The sequence below is a fragment of the Catharus ustulatus genome, chromosome 13 (assembly GCF_009819885.2).
Source record: "Catharus ustulatus isolate bCatUst1 chromosome 13, bCatUst1.pri.v2, whole genome shotgun sequence".
Lineage (NCBI taxonomy): Eukaryota > Metazoa > Chordata > Aves > Passeriformes > Turdidae > Catharus > Catharus ustulatus.
The window spans coordinates 11,982,263-12,001,087 of NC_046233.1; the positions used below are offsets into that span (position 1 = coordinate 11,982,263).

The 18,825-nt window shown below is 40.5% G+C and overlaps 1 protein-coding gene across 1 annotated transcript; it reads right to left on the reverse strand.

Annotated features, from left to right (window-relative positions):
• Window positions 1-1,356: 1,356 nt before the first annotated feature.
• On the reverse strand, window positions 1,357-17,894 carry RUVBL1 (RuvB like AAA ATPase 1). The gene is made up of 11 exons (XM_033071908.1): window positions 17,652-17,894; window positions 16,862-16,948; window positions 16,106-16,238; window positions 12,112-12,263; window positions 10,769-10,858; window positions 9,791-9,940; window positions 8,508-8,571; window positions 7,192-7,390; window positions 5,298-5,400; window positions 2,228-2,319; window positions 1,357-1,945 (listed from the first exon to the last, which is right to left on the reverse strand). The coding sequence occupies exons 1-11, from the start codon at window positions 17,790-17,792 to the stop codon at window positions 1,786-1,788; spliced, it is 1,371 nt and encodes a 456-aa protein (XP_032927799.1). The 5' UTR covers window positions 17,793-17,894; the 3' UTR covers window positions 1,357-1,785.
• Between the last annotated feature and the right edge of the window lie 931 nt (window positions 17,895-18,825).

Consider the following 18,825-nt stretch of genomic DNA (forward strand, 5'->3'; position numbering starts at 1 on the left):
TTTTTTCTCCCCAGCAGTCTCTGCTGTCCACTCCACAGTTACTGGAGCTGAAAAATCATTAGCAATTCCCACTAACAGCACTTCAGCACAAGGAAGAGACAAGCCTCTAGAGCATAAAGGGGTGAGGACAGATTTTTAGCAGTAGGACTCCTTCCCCAAGGAGATGATGACTGAGCTCCTGCATGTTTTAGAAGGCAGAATTCCCTGACTTAACAAGGGAGCTTTGTTGTATTTGATATGTATCCATTAACCCATGTAAATTATTTTATACAAATGTGTGTATCATGCTTTGTGATAATTTTAGCTTCTTTAACTACCACAAAGTCCAGAAGAAAACCTCTTAGGAAAGCAAAATGAGTAACAGAGGTAGATTTCACCTTTAAGAACAAAACAACACAACAACCCCCCCCTCCCCACCAAAGGCAATTTCCTGTGTGCCTAATTTGCCATTACTGAGATTCTCCCCACAAGAGGAACCACAGATTTACTGTGAAAGATTCATGGAAGGCTGAGTATGTTTGGTATTTGTGAGACACTCTCATTCAGGAATACAGACTAAAATTTTTGATGAGTTAAAAAGTACTAATTGAAAACTCATCCTCTTCACTTTGCAGATGCTAAAAAGGACATTTAAATCAGCTTCCTGTGTTAAATTACTATTTTTTCCCACCCTACCCCAATAAATGCTTATTTAAGTAGTATACATAGAGAGCTTTAAATCCCTAAAATTCTAATAAGGAATGTGATGTTAGTCACTTAATAAGGCTTCTACATTTTTTTCTCCAATACATCAATTTGCATGGTTACAGCGATTTGTATTTCAGTGTTAGAAGGATTTAAATTGTTAATCATTTAACCTCGAATTGCTGTGAAGCACTCAGGTATCCATGCTTCACAAAACAAGGAAGCACACTGTGAACATGAGACTAAGCTGAAGTTCATCTGAAGTCTGTGCAGAACAGGATTTCAGTTCTAGGTTGAAAATTTTTCCTGATTCTGAGTGATCAAGAAACTGGAGATAGTGCAAAAAATAGCTAATAATGATGGAAACCAATTTTTATTTAATCTGCTTTAGGAAAACCCACGAAAAATTCAAGTTACGTTGAGGGGAAGGCTTTAAATAGGGCTAAGATAACTGTTAGGTATTTCTGCATTCTCTAAGGAAGTCTTCAGAAAATAAAACCCAAACCCTACAAAAAAGTAAACACTTTTAAAAGGTCCTAATCTATCTTTCTCTTTGCTGGAATCTACTTTGGTGTTGCAGATCCATTTCACTCATATTTGGATGTGTTGCTTCAAATTTATTTTGACTGTTTCTTAGGTCAGCACCCACAGTGAACACACACAGACTTGCAATATTCTTGACATGTTTTATTATAAAGCACTTCAGACAAACTTCAATTCAAAACCAAGAAGTTCTCATCTGTAAAAGGAAACTATTTTAAAACAAGGTTCATAAAGAAAATAGACTGTTCTTAAGCATCAACTTCAGCTGGAGCTCTTCTGTAACGAAATCTAAAGACAAAACTGATGGGTCAAGAGCTACTAATTTCACATATACTGATAAAAGGGAGACTAAGATGTTACACACAAACCATGGAGCATCTTACTCTTGATAATGAAATAGGAACACTCAATAGTTAATTCTGGCCTGACAAAGCAGTCCAACATTTAAATATTCTTCAGTCCCAAAAGAGACAAACCATTAACATTTCTCATTCAATAACTAAGCCAGCCCTGGCTAAGGGTTAAAGCTACTTCAAAGCATCTACCATGATAAGCTTTTCATTTCATGTACTTCTCCTGTTGATCAGCCAAGATTTTTGCTGAGGATTTAGCATCATAGAAAAGTTCATTTATTTCTTCAATATGCTCTTTCTCAATGCTGTCTTTCCCATTAATCTTGGCAAGCAGGTTAGCTGGGGTCAGCAACTGCACAGCATACCTGTGATCAAACAGAGGCAGATGAGTAATTACAATTCAGTGCATCCAGGGAACTGATGATACAGAGAAGTGGGATATTTGCTAGGAAACACAGCTCTACCAGCAGTATGAAGAAGTCAGCAAGCACTCCAGCACACACATTCTTTAAAGAAGAAAAGAGGAGCATAACCACTCTCTTATTAATGATTGTTAACAGACCATGTAAAGGAGAGGTTTTTCTCACTTCCTACAGTGAGTGGGTTTAGACCCAGTCATGCTGAATGGAAAACTGTGCCCAACTTACCTTAGGGTTGTCTTGGTACCAATTTCCCCTAAGTGGTTTAGAGCTTCTTCACTGATATTAATCCCTTCTGTCTGAGCACGGAGTTTTGTGATCTGTTGGGAATAGTGGGAGAGACATGTGCCCAAACAATTAACATGCTAAATTACTTAACTCAGTATCTGTAAACTGTCAGTTTAGAGATGACACATGCTACAAAACAAGATGGTGTGGAGAGTTACCCTGGTGTAACTCATCACTAAACCAGAATTTTTAGAATTCTAGTTCCTTGAACAGGCAAATATAATGTTAAAAAAACTATTATCACAAAAGGAAGGCAAAGTAACACATCTGGACTGCTAACCCTTCATGGTAACTCTGCATGGTTAGCAAAGCCTACCTACTAATAAGGAGCAGAATAAGTGAACTTATACAAGAGTATGTTAGAAGTTAATGGCAGCTGGAGGCTTGTGGATAGCCACACCAGTTACTGAATTCTGCACTGATGCTGTACAACAGAGCCCTCCAAAAAGCCCTACAGAAAGCTACACCCTTTCCTTAGCAGCTCACAACATACTTTTTATTCAACTGACAAGATGGTAAAATAAATCAAAAAGTTACTTTCTATGATTCACCCATTCCTTCAAGAAGAAAAAAAAAATCACTAAGAAGAATCTAATCTTTCCAGAACAGTCTCAGGCTTGTACCAGTTTGAAGATCTTCACAAAGTTGGAGAGGAAGATATCACCAATAAGCCTGAGCATATAAAGCTGTAACAAAAGTGGCACAAGTCTCTCGGTAGTCTGTATTACCAGCTGAGTGATAAGGGGCAGACTGGATAATGATGTTGTGTTGTAGTGCAGAGATAACTCTGGAACTGCAAGCCTCATATAATACAGGTATTTTTCACTTTGGCAGCTTTGTAAACAAGATATCAAGAAGCACTCGCTTAAATTAAAGCCATAAAAATGCGCTCGGGGAGCCAGGGCTGGGAGCAGAGTAAGAGAGGGGCTTGAAATGGCAGAAAGTTGGTGCTAAGGTATGTGCACTGAATATTGGCAGTGCTGCTACCAACTGCAATTTCAGGTTGAAGATTTTTTTACCTGTGCATCATCTAGACATCCCCTTGCCTTCATTCAAACACTGCTACTTTGATCTTCCTCTGCTACAAACAACTATTGAATGCCACATCTTTAACAATGTTTTCTAAAGTAAGTTTTTATCTAGCAACCTGGTAGAACATTACTGAAGGCCTAGGGCCCAAGTCATTAATCCACCACTTGTTTACATATGCATTTACTATGGAATAGGAAAACAAGTGTTTATCAGGGGAAATACATTAGGAACAAACACCTCAGTTATAACCTCTAATATCCAACAGCAGGCACATATACAAAGAAGTTTGATTACAACACCACCTGACTAGAATAAGTATAAAAAGTGAATTTTTTCCTATTCTGGTTGCACTAAGGTTACTGTGTGTCTTGTCACAGCAGTACTTCACAATGGGATTTCTACTTTATCAACACACAGAAAAAAAATATTTTTAACAGGTTATGAACAAACTTTCAGTAGATACATGACCAGATTCTGTGCTGATAAAGGAATCAATTGTGAAGGCAAAGAGTCTCACACAGAAACATCATCAGCAGAAACTTCTTCCTAACATAAAAGACAAATGAGAGCAAAAATAGAGAACTAACTTACATATGGTTTGTTTTATACCCCAAGTGTACTTAGAAGCCAAAATTAAGTGTAATAGCTCCTCCTCTTCTCCCATGAGAAGTTGCCATTCAAAAGCCTTAACTTAAGGGAACTGTGGGAACATGATTTATGGGGCCAAATGTCTGGACTCTGTTTTTAGCTTTAGGAAATGCTACTGTGAACACTTCCTTTCCTTCAGCCCTGGAGAGGGTGGAAATCACAGCACTTACCCAGCTCTTCAGAACACCAGCATTCAGAAAGTGTCTTACCTGCACGGTGATACAGCACTAACTACACAGAATTCACTTACACTACAGGGAAATCCAGACTGTCTTTAATTCCCCCAGGCTGAGTAACATAAAAATTTGTTTTATATAGAGAGTAAACCTAATTGTATTGTTAAATCACTGGGCTGCTTTTACTGCAATCTACACCACAATGCTTCAAAGTGTCCTTTAGGTGCAAAAAAAAAAATCATCCTGAGAACAGCTCAGGGCAGCATCAATGAAAAGCTCCTCAAACCAAGTGAAACGAAGCTTTGCCTCTATGTTTAAATTCGATAAATGTGTCCACCTTGGCACTTATCCAGCAGCAGGAGACCATTATCTGGTGACAACCTCTCCTCCACTGACACTATCTCTTAAATAATACAAAGAATTGACATGGTAAACCCTAATGCCTTCTGCATTGTGCCACTTCCCAGCATTGAGAGGCTAATGAGGGGGGATCTTTGACCCAATGCATCATAATGGCACCAAGCATTATAATCAATACAAAATATTGTGATGGCCCCACAGGAAAACTCCCAGGCACTTGGAAGGATATCTGAAACATTTTCTGTGCTTACATTTCCAAACTTGACTAAGAGCACAAAAATTCTCCCCGTTTCAGGAGACAGCCCCTGTAGGTTAAAGCCACAGTACAGGGCATAAAGGCAAAAATGCAGCACATGAGGTTGTATTCCTCAATCCCCCTGATGTCTCATGTGAGGGAAAAGCCTGAGGTCTGGGACTAAAGATCCCATGATGTGACACTTCATCTTATACCAACCAAAAAAGCACTACCTGCCGAAATCTGCAAACGGTGGAAAGTACATCTGTGCAAGAGATTGCTTCAGCTAACAATTCATGCCTTCCTGAAAGTGAGGTGCCATTTTCAGCTCCACATGTGCTTAGCAATTCCTCAGTAGCTGGGAGTCAGAGAAGCTGCATGCACAGCTTTAACCAGCTCACTGTATTGACTCCTAGAGAAGCAGGCTTTTAACAAGCAGGGAGCTTTCTGGCAGAAGCCCTGGTGGCCACAGAGTCAAATATCTCTACAGTAACAGAAGAGGCAGAGCTGTGCACAGCTTTGGGGACTTGTTAAAAGTTCTTTCAAATCCTGTGCATACCTGCTTCATTTCCTGGGGTGTGTAGAGCATGGTTCGGATAATCATTACTCGATCCAGCAGGTCCAGTGGAATTCCATGAGGGGACACAATATCCTCTGTGCCTCTAGAGGAGAAACCAAACAGAAAATCAGACACTACTGGGAGTTCAGTACATTGGTTTGGTTAAAATCAGTAAAAAGTGACTACACTAGTTTACAATGGTGTGTCCACAGAGACACACTACCTCTGGGTCAGAGACAGGAAACATTTTGGTTAAAATCAGTAAAAAGTGACTACACTAGTTTACAATGGTGTGTCCACAGAGACACACACCCCCTGGGTCAGAGACAGGAAACATTCTGGTCTAAGGTTCATTCTAGACAGCCCCAGGAAACAAACACTATTGCTGGAGCTCTCAAATACCTCTCAGACATAGTGAGAGGTGCTTTCTTGCATTGTATCTCACAATACAGCCATATCTAATGCTCCAAGGTATCTTCCAGCAAGGAACAAATCATTCTAAGCTGTTTAGCAGTATCAGCAGAAATTATATATACTATCACCATTTGGAGAACATCCCCTGTTGCTGAGCAAGCTATTCTTTCCCCCATCCCTCCAGTGAATACTTCAGTGGTTTACATTCCATGCTTGCAATCCAGCAAAGTGAGAAGTTTATGTCTCTGTATGCAGGACAGGGCAGGATGTGGATCCCCAACCATTTTGCTTGACATACAACACCCAACAGCAAAGCCTGCAGACACATGTACTCTTGGTTTCCCAAGACCACTGTAATTTGCTGTGAAGTCGAAAGATACCCAGATTTAATTTATGAGAATTACACAGATTGCAGTAAAACCAGTGAAGTGCTGGTAAAGAATTACACTTTTAAGTTCAGGGCTAGTATTCAGGTACTGCAGCTCTGGCCATGGTTCTTCAATATTAGATGCCACTATTATATGGAAAATTTCCTTTCTTAAATCACAGCTTTTTCATAACAGGATCTGCAGTGAACCCATGCTGACAGATCTCTACTTCCTTTACAAGACAGCCTTTTTATATCTTTGCAAAGAGAGTGTGGTGATGCCCATCTTAAACATTTTTGAAGGGCTTATTCTCACTTCTAAGCAATGCAAACAGAGAAAAATTAATACCAGATGAGCCACTATAAGGGAAAGGAAAAGCTGGTTATACAGCTGAATTAAAACAATTCAAAGAGTAGCAATCATTACTAATGACAGCTTGTTTAGACATAATTAGACCTAGACCACAAACTAGTAGTAGAACTTACAGAAGACTCTGAAAGAGGAGAGCACTTTTACTGAGCATGCAAAGAATGCATTTTGTGGGTGCAAAATATCAAAGTGAATGCACAAAGTGAAATGGAGATGAAAAACAAGTTGGTTAGCAAGACTGAAGAATCACAAAAAGCCTGACAAACAGCAGGAAAAGGGAGAGGCTGAACTGTGACACACTTTACCAGTAAGAACAAGAAGTTGAAGTCTGATGGAATTAGGACAGCAAGCAGGAAAATAATCCAGCAGCAGGAAACAATGGTATTAGAGGTTTGTAGCCCTGGTGCTTTTGATGTCCCTAATGTGCAGGCAACAGATGTATTGAGGTATACAATGAGAATGGTAACTGTCACAGATCACCCAGGAAGCAAAAAATTCAGAAACTGTTAGAGGTGGAGGGATGTGTTAGGGGAAAGGAGGAATTCCAGTCAGCCTGGTGTTAAATGCTTGTCCCATCATGAAGCTCATGAGCAGTTCTTGAGCACCAATGCAGCCTGCAACTCATGCAGAGGATTATCACAGCTATCAGTATCAGAGACAAAAGCTTGTACCTCTACTGACACAGCTAATCCCAAGGTCTATGGACCAATGCAAACTGGAAAATTCAAGTTTAGACATCATACCTGATAATGCAGTTTCCTCGGTTGGAAGCAAAGATGACAATGGGGGAAATAGAAGATTCCAGTGCTCGGTGCAGGTATGTGAAACACTCAATATCCAGCATGTGAACCTCATCCACAAAGAGCACACCTGGCACCAGCTCTGCAATGCCTTGATCTATGTATTTGTTCACCACCTTATTTATCTCTCCTCGAAGTTTGTCTGAGAACAAAAAGAAACTGGTTGGTTTTTCTGCTAGTGAACTATAGGTCAGAGGGTGAGGCTTGAAGCAAGGAAAATTCTCCTTGAACTTTTCCATAGTTTGGTATCTTACTGCCACAAGGAAAACTATCTGTGACACTAAAATTTTGAGACATTTCATACTATGTTGGGAGGTATGTGTTCAACAGAGTATTACTAACTGAAATACACACGTGAAAAATTGATTGTTGTAGGTCTGTGAAGTTTGGTAAGGGGTGGAGAAGCCAAGTCAAACCTCTCTTTAAAACACAAAACTTACTCAAGTTTCCAAGCATGGCTGAAAAGCACACCACAGAAAGAATGAAATCTTGCTGCTCTATTTCAGCAAAGAAGTTGTGTTTAACAAAAAACTTTTTAAAAAGGCTATACTTTATAAGTTATGTAAATAAATTTCTGTGAACCTACTGCTCTCAAAGCTATGCCAGGTGTTACATCAATATATCTGGTATTAGAATAAGCAAAGAAACTTCTGGGACAGACAAAATACTTCAAAAGACAACCATTCAGTTAGGTATTGAAACAGATTTTGGTTTAAATTTAGATAGGAACTTAGTGAAGCACTATTTCTTTCAAAGCAAAAAGGAGAGCAGATCTGTCTGTGGATGCTGTTTTCTCCAAAGACCTGTAGGCAGGAAGAGCAGCAGTGCTTATGGAGCATCAGGTCCTTACACAGCTGTTACAGAGGTGCCATTCTTCTGCTCCACCAAAATTCAGTAGGATTGCTACATCATTTTTCAGAATTTGTGTATTACTGCTGTTCAGTTTGGGTCTTTGTTGAAAGCCTGACCTCACACTGTGGCAGGAATGTTGTGGGATGGGTGCTGGCATTCTGAGCTCTCCCCAGGAAGATGGGTGCAGAGCACTGTATACATTTTACCACTACATGCATGAACCAGTAACTTGTACTGTCTCCAGCCATTGCAATTCTAGCAACTGTATCACTGATTTTTGAAATCTGAGTACTTATGAATATGCACTATGAAGGCATTCATTTAAATATAATAACTCTATTTTTAATCATTTTTAACTGGAAAACACACAGATTATAAAATCTCAAAATACCATACAGGTTTCGTACCAGTAATTTCAGTTTTCTTAGGTTTCATCAACTGTCCCATCATAGAAAGGATGTCTTGTCCTCCCTAGGAAAAGAAAGTGACACATCAGCTTTGAGGTCATGTAGAAAGTTTGGCAACTTTAGATCAGAAATTGGTTAAAGTTGTTTCTTACAGTTAACTAGGTATTTATATCAGCAGTCTTTGATAATCTGTCAAAGTTTAGGTCACCTTACCACAGGAGTATTTTAAACATAATCACCTAGCTACCCCTTCATCCTTGCTCATCTGGAGAGCATAAACAATCAAAATGAGATATCCTCTCTTGAAAAAACTGCCACAGAGGAACTCTTAGGAATGAAATTGTCAGTGAACACAGAAACTTGGATTGCCTGCATGCACAGTAGATGTTCAGCCTGTCAATACAGGAAGAATTATTCTAAATTTTATGACTTTTTAATACCATGATTTTTATCAAAGAAATTATTTTTTTTGTATATAAGGAGGTTTATTTTGAAACTGAGTAAGTTACAAGAGCTGTATTGTTTCACTGTAGGGATTCCAGCCTTTAAACATGCCACTGACTTCTGTTCTTGACACAGATAGAACTCCCTCAAGAGTGGATTTATGTTAAGACATGGCAAGGAGTAATTCTTCTATTTCCTGGGCTTTTTTGCTGCAATACATGCAGAGCTCTACTGAAATTCCCAAAGAAGTTTTACAAGTGGCTGTGAAACATTTCTGAAATAAGCAAGAACATCAACAGAACCCACAGCAGTCAACAAGACACCTTTTATAACAGCTCTTGCAGTTTCCATTTTATGGTTGTGAAACCATAAACACAGAGCAGAATATATTAATCTGCATTCAGAATCTCCAGTAAATGAAACAATGCAGGTCTGGCTGCTGCTACCTCACACCTGCAGCAGCTTTCCTTCTACACAGAAAGCAATAATCTCTTTTTCTGGTCAGAGGCACAATGCTCTTGTGCAAGTGATGGGGCACAGTGGTGGAGGGAAAGAGGAGGGTGTAGATTATGCATTAACTGTGAAGGTGGTGGATCCCAAATACCTGGGTGGAAGCTGTTCTACAACTCCCAGACTGTTCACTGTAGTGCTAGGAATGTTATGCTGACTCTAGCCAGAGCTAGACTGGCCTTCAAGGTGTAACACCTACTGCTTTTCCTACAGTGGGATCTTTGAGGGTGAGTGAGTTAGCTCAGCTTCCTACATCTCAATTATTCTGGTAACATCACATCTATGTCAAATAATTTTTCTGTAAAGACTTCATCTGTGAAGTCAGATACCTGAGGTCGAGCATTTGCCACATCCAAGTCATGCAGGGTGACATCCTGAATAATTTCCTTTTTCTTGTGCACATCACCCTTTGGCAAGGGAACATACTCTTCAGCTTCAAGGTCAAATTCCGTAGCATAGATATCACACCTGCCCTGCCTCTGAGGAACAGCAGAGAGAAACCCAGGTATAGAATTAATTTCAGTGCCAAAACCTTGAGTGACATGAATTCGATAACAGGGTTAGTTCACAATTCCAGTTCTGACAAGCTTCAGCTGACAATTCAGACATCCCACTCCCTGCTTAGCAACAGGCATATCCTATCTACTGATCAAAGCTCAAAAACTCTGTTAAAAAGCACCTGATATTTTCAGTGGCAAGAATATTCCATTCCTCTCTCCCCTTCTTTTACCCTAAGCAATTCTTGCTAAAGGACAAATCCAGCAGATTAACCAGAGATTGGGAGAACCTCCTTTGTAGGTGGGTGATTTATTATATGATAGAAAATATTATGCTCATCCATTAAACAGCAAGGATCACTATACACTACTTTCTAAATCAGATATGAAAAGAATGCTAACTAATGCAGCATTCCCTCTACATGTATATATCTTATGGAGAAAATATTAGAGCGATAAAAGAAAGATTAAATATGCTGCACATGTCAGCCTGAAAATGACTAAAGTTGTTTGGTTCTTCCCCTCTTCCCTTAGAGATGCCTTGATCTTACAGAAAAGAAAACTCATCCAGACAGAATCAGTGATAGCTTCCTTGCCAGATGACCTTAATTGTGAACCAGATTACCACATACTTTGGGTGCAAAAGAGACTTTTCTCTCCAGATAAGGAAAGCACTGGGCTTTTTTTAAAATTTCCATGTAACCATATGATGTCAGTTAAGGTTAATAAATCAGAGAGCCTTCTGACAAAGGCAGAGAAAGGTCTGCAAAAAACATTCACCTGCATAAAAGTAGAGAACTTTTCTCTTACCTTGACAGCTCCACTGTTTGCTTCAATATAAATAACGTCACCAGTTTCCACTCGCTCCTTCTGCAAGCTTTCAAAAATGCTCGGGTCCAGCTGGAGACAAGCAAACAGCACAGCTGATCAAAGCAGCTCCACATTCTTATGGTAATCAAGGTAAAGAAATTCAGTTTGAAGCTCACTCCCATCAGACAAAATTAAACTGCAACTCACCCTGACAATGCCTCTAGGATTTTATAAAGCTGTAACATTTGGAGTAGGGATAGTGAATAAATCTGCAAGAGGCACAGAATTTACTGTCTTACAAAAAAATCTGCTATCCAAAAGAAATGACAGTGCCAGAAACATAATGGTACCAGCTACAAAACATACCTCTGAGTAATGTGACAATGTATTTACACCTAAGAAACAGAAGTTCTCTAGCTTTCTGGGAAAACTTTTATAAAAAATCTGGCTATAGCATTGAATTATGTTCCTTGATTTCTTGAGTCCTTATCCTCTGTGGAGCTCTGTGAGGGAGAGTGGGTATGGAATATATTAGATGCCTTTGTTTCTCTTGGTACATGTTTATTCACTTTTGCTCTTCATTTCCTTGTTTTCAGAGTGAACAAATGAAAGATGATACTGAACAACAGAGACAGCTTTTAGTTCTCTCCAAGTCTGACAGGGAAATTGAATGGAGACAAGAAAACAAAAGAAAAGTGGGCCTGAGCTGGCAACACACCAGCTCAATTTCCAGTTCTCTATCAAATACTCACTAAAGCATGACATCCCATGTAGAAAGAAAAGATGTGACAGAAAGAATAATTTATATTTAAACAGGCAATATTTCCCAAGCCATCCTCAAAAATTTGGTTCCTGACTATCAGGAAAGCAAAACCAAACAAGGCCTTTCTCATATGTTTATTACCATGAACATTTATAGCCAGGGTCAGAGTGTATCACAGACTGAGACAGAACAAAGTTCAGATTGCCAACTCAACCCATTTTTTGCGGTGTTTGTGATCTACAAAACTGCATCAGGATCCCTTCCTACTAAAACTCATTTTGAACTCTCTGAAGACATTCAGGTGTGTGCTGCCAAACAGAGAAATAACAGCAGCTGCTAACCAAGTAATGATGGGTTTATCTCCTATTTCAATTAGTAGGACACAAGACCAGTATCTAAATATTCTTCATCAGGCAGATTAAGAGTGAGGATAAAGTTGTCTACCCAAAGAAAGCAGGCTCCTGGCAGCCTCACCTGACAGAGGTGGGGATCAAGAGCTTGAAATAGAAGTAAGAAGTGCTAAAAATAGAAGCTACAAACCCAAAATGCTTACAGAAATTCCTGAGACTCTGACACATACCTTCAACTGTTTGGTTCCTTTTGCAGTTTTGAGTCCTATAATTACATGGCTGATGGTTTTGCCATATCCCCCCATAGGATTCTCAGTTTCACAGGGTGTTAGTTCTGTGACTTCTCCTTCATAAACTTCCTTGGTCTCTTTAATCCTCAACCCTGCAAGGGATTGTTTAAAATAGTTTCAGTATACACTCAGGAGTCTGCTGCTTTACTGCCAAAAAAATGTAACATATTATTAGGGTGCATTATATTCCATTGTAATGTTTTAAGGGCAGAAAGGTGAATTATTGTTCTCTTCTTCAATATTAAGTGAGAATAATCATCCTGTGCATCAGAATGAAAGCTCAGCCCAAGTGCTGATCTGTTAAGAAGTTTATTAAACTTTTAGAAATTATTTTCTTCTATTCATTATAATTCATTCTTGAAGCAAGTGTTAGGATGCTGTTTCTTTTCCCTTCCACAAAGAGGGAATTTGCTTGATTTGTTCCCTATGCTAAAGCCAGAAACACAGACCAGCTTCTGAAACTAGGGACATTAATATAACAATGAATTTTACACAATTTTTGAACCATCAAAAAAGCCCTGAGAAGTTAACAAAAAGATAGAAGAAAAAACCCTAACTTTGTAAAAAACTCTACATTTTAGCAACTTTATTTTTTTAGAGTAAAAATGTAACATAAATGGATAAACAGGTATTGTGCTAGAACATCAACTTACTAAAGGGCTAGTGTATAATTTCAAATATGTTTCAAGTTAATAGCAAAAGGTGAGCTAGATAAAATTTCACAGAAACTGCTACAATGCAAATTTAAGACTATTTCAAAACAGCTCAAAATTATGTCCTCATTTTGTTACTTTTCAGACAGCCAAATAATCATCAGAATATCTGGCTAGCTTCTATTCTGGGTTATTTTAAATTGATAAATAATATAGAGCTGAAGAGATTTACAGGCAGATTTACAGGCAGTTTCAAAGCAAACCCACTATCATCACCACCACCACTACAATTATGTATGTTCTAACTACACAGAAGTTCAAAGAATCCACATCTGAAGAAACTCCATAAAGTATTTTATGAGACACACATGCCATACCAAAAATAATGAATGGGCTGTAACAAGATACAAGGAAGTCATCCTGCCCAGTCTGAGGGGATTGTGACTTTATAAACCTTTCCTTGTTCCATAACTTTTCATTTTGCTTTGAAATAGATCAGACACTTCACCAGTAATTTTGAGCTGCTGATAGGGGCTATAAAGAACTGACAAATACGAGTGTGTCTCCCTCTACTGGGCCCAAACTCAGGATCTGAAATACGAGAAACAGCATAACTGTGAATAACGTGACAAATCCTTGGTAAGAAATGTTTGCTTTCTCTTACTTAAGATGACATAAAAAGTTATGTACAAATTTAATTTCAGTAATTTTTAAAATGTTTTTTCAGGTATGCTAAAACACCAGACAGAAATTAATGAATCCCTGAGTTATAAAACTGACTTAGACAAGGCTGCATCACACTGGCTCATAGGCAACGAGTGTGAAGCAATGTGGGAATGCGCACACTGAAACTGCTCTGGCCACAAACACGACCAGGTTTGTTTGCTCTCTTTGTTTTGCTTTTAAACTTCCAGCAAAAGCTCTAGTCTGCTCTGAAAACATAGCAACCTGTTTGTGTTTGGGGTATGATTTGTATGCTGCTGAAGCATGCAATGAATCTTCCAGTTCTGTTTCACCTGGAAAGAATCCAGTTCATGTGCTCATTCTGTTTTACAACACAAGGCAAAGCCAAGTCAGTGAGGGCAGACCCAGGGATTTGCTTCAGAAGCCTTCCTCTAATCCAGACTAATGTGCTTTTAGAGATGTGTCTGTAGAAAATATTTACAGATGAACATGACCTCAACAAAGGTAATTGCTGCTGATTATCCCTTGATTTCAAAGGAATGTGTATGTATCAACTATGAACTTCATTCTCAGAAGAGCCTTGGAGAGATCTACTTCCAAATCAGACATAAATCCAAGGAAGCAATTGTGGGCTATTTCATGTTTTGGTTCAACAGCACTCCATGGAGCTAAACTGCTTGCTTGACTCATTGGCAGGTACAATTTGGCAACACAAGGAAGTGGCAAATGCAGCAGATATTTTTTACTGCAACTGAGCTCTTAAAATTAGCTGCTATCATCATCCTCACCAGCTGCTAATGAGCTCTATACTGGATTAATCTCTCTCAGGTTAAATTTCTTTTAACCCATACAACAATTTGATGTCCTCATTTTCCACTCTGTCCTTCTATGTTTCCTAAATATTATAACCTCTCTACTGTTCTACCTCATCCCTACCTGGCCATGAGACTATGTCAAGTCTGTTACTAAAAGACTCCCAACAATTAAAGTTCTGTAAACTCAGAGTAACTCCTTCTTTCTTACAAAGTGATGGGTCCAAACCAGTTAGACTCCGTCTAGACTTCCAAAGAAAAAACCCCAACCATTAAGTAAAAAATGTAATGTTAATATATCTGATAATTTTTAAAAATTCACGTGGCTAAACTCCTTGAAAGCAAAGTACCTGATATAACAAATATGATGTACACAGAATCTGCTACCAAGGAGACACACAAACAAAACTCAATAAAAGCTGAATGAATAATTTAAGTGCCAATGGACATGTGAGCTGAAGCTTTCCTTGCACCCAGACCCAACTACACTGCATACAATCTTTTTTAAAAAAAGGCACCCTTGTATAGTATTTCTTTACCAAGCAGAGAAGTTAAAAACTACCTGAGATTAAAACCCAACTGGAAAGTGTTATGTTACAAGAAATGGTGGTTTACTAGTCCTCTAAAATAATTCAGAGAATACTTTTTTACATCCATTAAAATACTCAATAAAGGCTGTGTTACAAAAATGTGACAAGGAATTCAACAGAAAGGAATAAAAGAAGTTCCATCTTTCATTAACACTAATATTTGTTTAGAAGTGTCTCTCTGTTGACATTCAGGGAATGCAGGGAACTAACAATGTAACTGGCTGTTAAACATCTGCTGTCTCTACAACTGACAACATGGATGGCACAAGTTTCACCTCTTGGTTCAGGTTTCCAAATCTCTGACAGGGAACTTCATCACATCAAGGAAATTTTGCAGACTACTGAGGCTTCCCTCCCCCAGGCCCTGCCAGTTTCATGGTAACCAGAATACCAGAAACTACTGAAAGTTGCTTTCTTAGAAAAGTCAATGGAATACTTTTGTTTCACTGAAGAATTGACAGACTGCTGCTGCCAGATGAAGTCCAAGAGGAAACATGGTGCTGAAATAGGAAAACTACTGTTCATGTGTTCAGGACTAAAATCAACTGGGCTCTCTTTAGCCAATGCTCACACAAACAAGGGCCACTTCTACCTGCATTTATCAGCTGTCAGCAGCAGTTGTGTAAGAGATTTTAGATAGTCACTGAGGCTGCGCTGCAAATTAAGCCAATTTACATCAAACTTGTAAATGCACTGTAGAATTGAGGAAGACATTAAGTTAAAGTGTTTATTTAGTTGGCATCTTTCCCTGTGCTCACTGGAACAGTAAGTCAGGCTAAAGCTGCCAGTTTGGGAGCCCCTGATTAAGACTGTTTGTTTAGTAGGGTGAAATCACTAAAACAAAAAACATTTTTCTGTCTACAAGAATTTCTGGTAATGTAAGAAACTAAAAAATATTTTTTCTTTCAGCTTTATTCAGTCACAGGTAAAACAGAGAAGTGAAGGTGGAAGATGACAGAAGAATTTGGTGACGTATAAACAAAAATACAATAATTAAAGTACAGTTTGTAAACAGAAAATCTGACTCCACTAAGTGTGAAAGAGAGTCACTAAATTAGGATCAGCACTGAAGAAAATAAGCATACAAAAATCTGAAAACATCTTGACCACAGAAAAGTTTTTCCTTTTTAGATGACTGGGAAAAATAAAAGTAAGTATCATGCAAATACTGAATTCTCCTTTTTCTGAAACTTACCAATTGCACGTCGGAAGTTTTCCATTAGAACTTCTGTCTTCTTGATCTCAGTGGAATAAACCTCACTTCCAACCATAGGACAAAAGGGAACTTTGCTTCCCAGTTCCTGAGCAATGGCTAAAGCCAAAGCAGTCTTTAAACGAAAAAAAACAACAAAATCAAATACAAAACCCAGACATTAATTTTGAAGAGAATTAAGAAACAATTCTTTCTGAACAAAGTTAACTTTCCTCATTGTATTACTTTCTATACAATTATTAATTTAATGGTAAGACTATTCCATCTGACATACATTTCTCACACATAACAACCCTCCTCCAACACAGGTGACCTTAGCCAAAGACTTTTAAAAAAACCCTGAAAACACAATACTGGGCATTTGAATTTGACAGCTGATATAGATGCAAAAAGTCTTACATAGCAAGGGGGGAAAAAAATTAAACCAAGTAGAAACTATTCTGGCTTTTAATATAAAAGTAACTTCTAGAACTTTTTCACACCCTTTGTTACTGATTTGTTTAGTAACCTACAAGAGCTGGTTTCACATTAAAGATTCTGAACACACCACTGGGTACTGCCAGTACTGATTACATAGCAAAAGTAAAAAAATAAAGTAAAAAACTACATCAATACATTGACTGAAAAAAAAATCTGGTATATGAAAAAATTTTGTAATCACTACCCTAAAACTATTTTGACAACAAATTAAAATAGATTTGGAAATACTTTATATTTCGTAAAATAGAAAAATAATACCTTGCCGGTTCCAGGAGGTCCTGCCAACAGCACTGCTCTGCCAGCCATTTTTTTGCTTTTGATTAGCTCCACTATTACCCCACATGCCTAGAAATCAAATAAGTATTTATAGTGTTAACAGAAGTATTGCTACAGTATATTTTGTTCCAACATAAAAGTGTTTAGAAATAATAGGTTTTACAAAAAGTAAAAATTTCAATTTCATGCACACAAAAATAAAGACAAAATCAGAAAAAGGTACTTTCTGCAATCATTTTATCTGACACAGACAATGGAAACCACAGAGAACAAAAGTCAATCCGTGAGCTCTGACTCCTTTTCGCTCTCCCAGCCGCATGTACAGAGGTCTGAAAGCAAAGCAGGACATTAATGTTGGCTGCCAGAGCCGCAATCTCTGCACACCTTGTGTCACCGCCAGGCTGGACGGGACTGAGCAGCTGCCCCAGGGAACGCGTCCCTGCCCCCGGCAGCGGGCTTGGAACCAGAGATGATCCGAAGGCTCCTTCCAAACCAAACCAATCTGTGGTTCTATGAATCTTTTATCCGGCCACCGCACTGAAAGGGATGCTCCAATCCCTACGTGCACCAAATGTGCCGGCTTTTGGTGGGTTCCACTGCCCGTGACACCCGGGAGCCCGACACCACCCTCGTGCGAAGCAGGAGCAGGGCCAGTCCAGCCCCGCCCGCTCCCATCGCGTCTCGCACGGCAGCAGCGACACGGAGCAGCCCAGGCACGGCTCCCACTGCTGCCGGGGACTCGCCACACGGCCCGGCCCGGCCCCGCGCTCACCTCCCGCGCATTCTCCTGCCCCACCAGCCCGGCCCCCGCCGGCTTGGCGGCGCCGCTCTCGTCCAGCCCCAGCCCCTTGACATGGCTGTGGGCGGCGATGCGCTGGGTCTTGGAGGTGCTCTTCACCTCCTCGATCTTCATGGCGGGACGGGACGGGACAGGGCAGCTCCGGCCCGGCCGCCCCGCGCTCCTCGCACGCGGCCCGCGCGTTACCGGGGCTCCCAGCGCGCGCCGGCGCGCCCCGCCCCCGCCCCGCCATTGGTCCCCGCCGCGGCGCTCTGAACGCTGATTGGCCGCCGCGCCTGCCCGTCAGCCGCAGGGGCGCAGGCTTTTAGGGTCCGCCCGCCCGTTTCCGCGTGCGGCGCGCGCGGCCGGTCCGGGCGGGCGCGGGCGCTGCGGAGGAGTAGGGCCGGGGAGGAGGGAGGGGGCGCAGTCACGGTCCCTGCAGTTCCCAGGGAAACACTGGACGTGGCAACCGCTGCCAGCGTCTGGTTGAGAAGGTGGTGACCCGTCATGGGCTGGACTCTGTGATCTCGGAGGTCTTTTCCAACTTAAGTGGTTCCGCGATTCTGTGAATCGGCAAGGGCGATTTGAGGAGAAGCGAGCGGAGCCCTCATGGAGGGGGAAGCAGCTCGTTATTGCTCGCAGGTTTTTTGGCCCTGGAGCACCATAAGCGCGCGCTTTCTTCCTGTCCCTTTCCTGTCCCGTTCCTGTCCCGTTCCTGTCCCTTTCTACAATCCTATTTGGCGCTGGAGCCAGCGTTTGTCCCGCTGCCGGGGCTGGGGAGTCCTGGCTGTCCCCGGCCCTGTGTCTGGGCGCTTGCCCGCCCACAGCCGCTGACAGTCCGCCAGCAACTCCGAGCCTTATCAAAAACTTTAGCTCACAAAAATCAGCTGAGACTTTCCAAGGGTGTTTCCTTAAACTTTGTCAAAGATTCACAGAATCGTTGAGGTTGGAAGGGATCACTGGAAGCCACCTAGTCCAACTCCCCTGCCAAGGAAAGCTGGGGTGATCTCTGACCTGCTCGGTGTTGCTCGCTAGTTTTGTGTTCAGTGAAACTACAGAGTAATTCTATTCCGCATCTTGAAAGCCTTCCTCTAAGAATTTGAGGCTGTGGCATGTGCTGCACCTACAGCATGTATTCCTTATGAGCTTTGAGCAATTGAAATGGGTA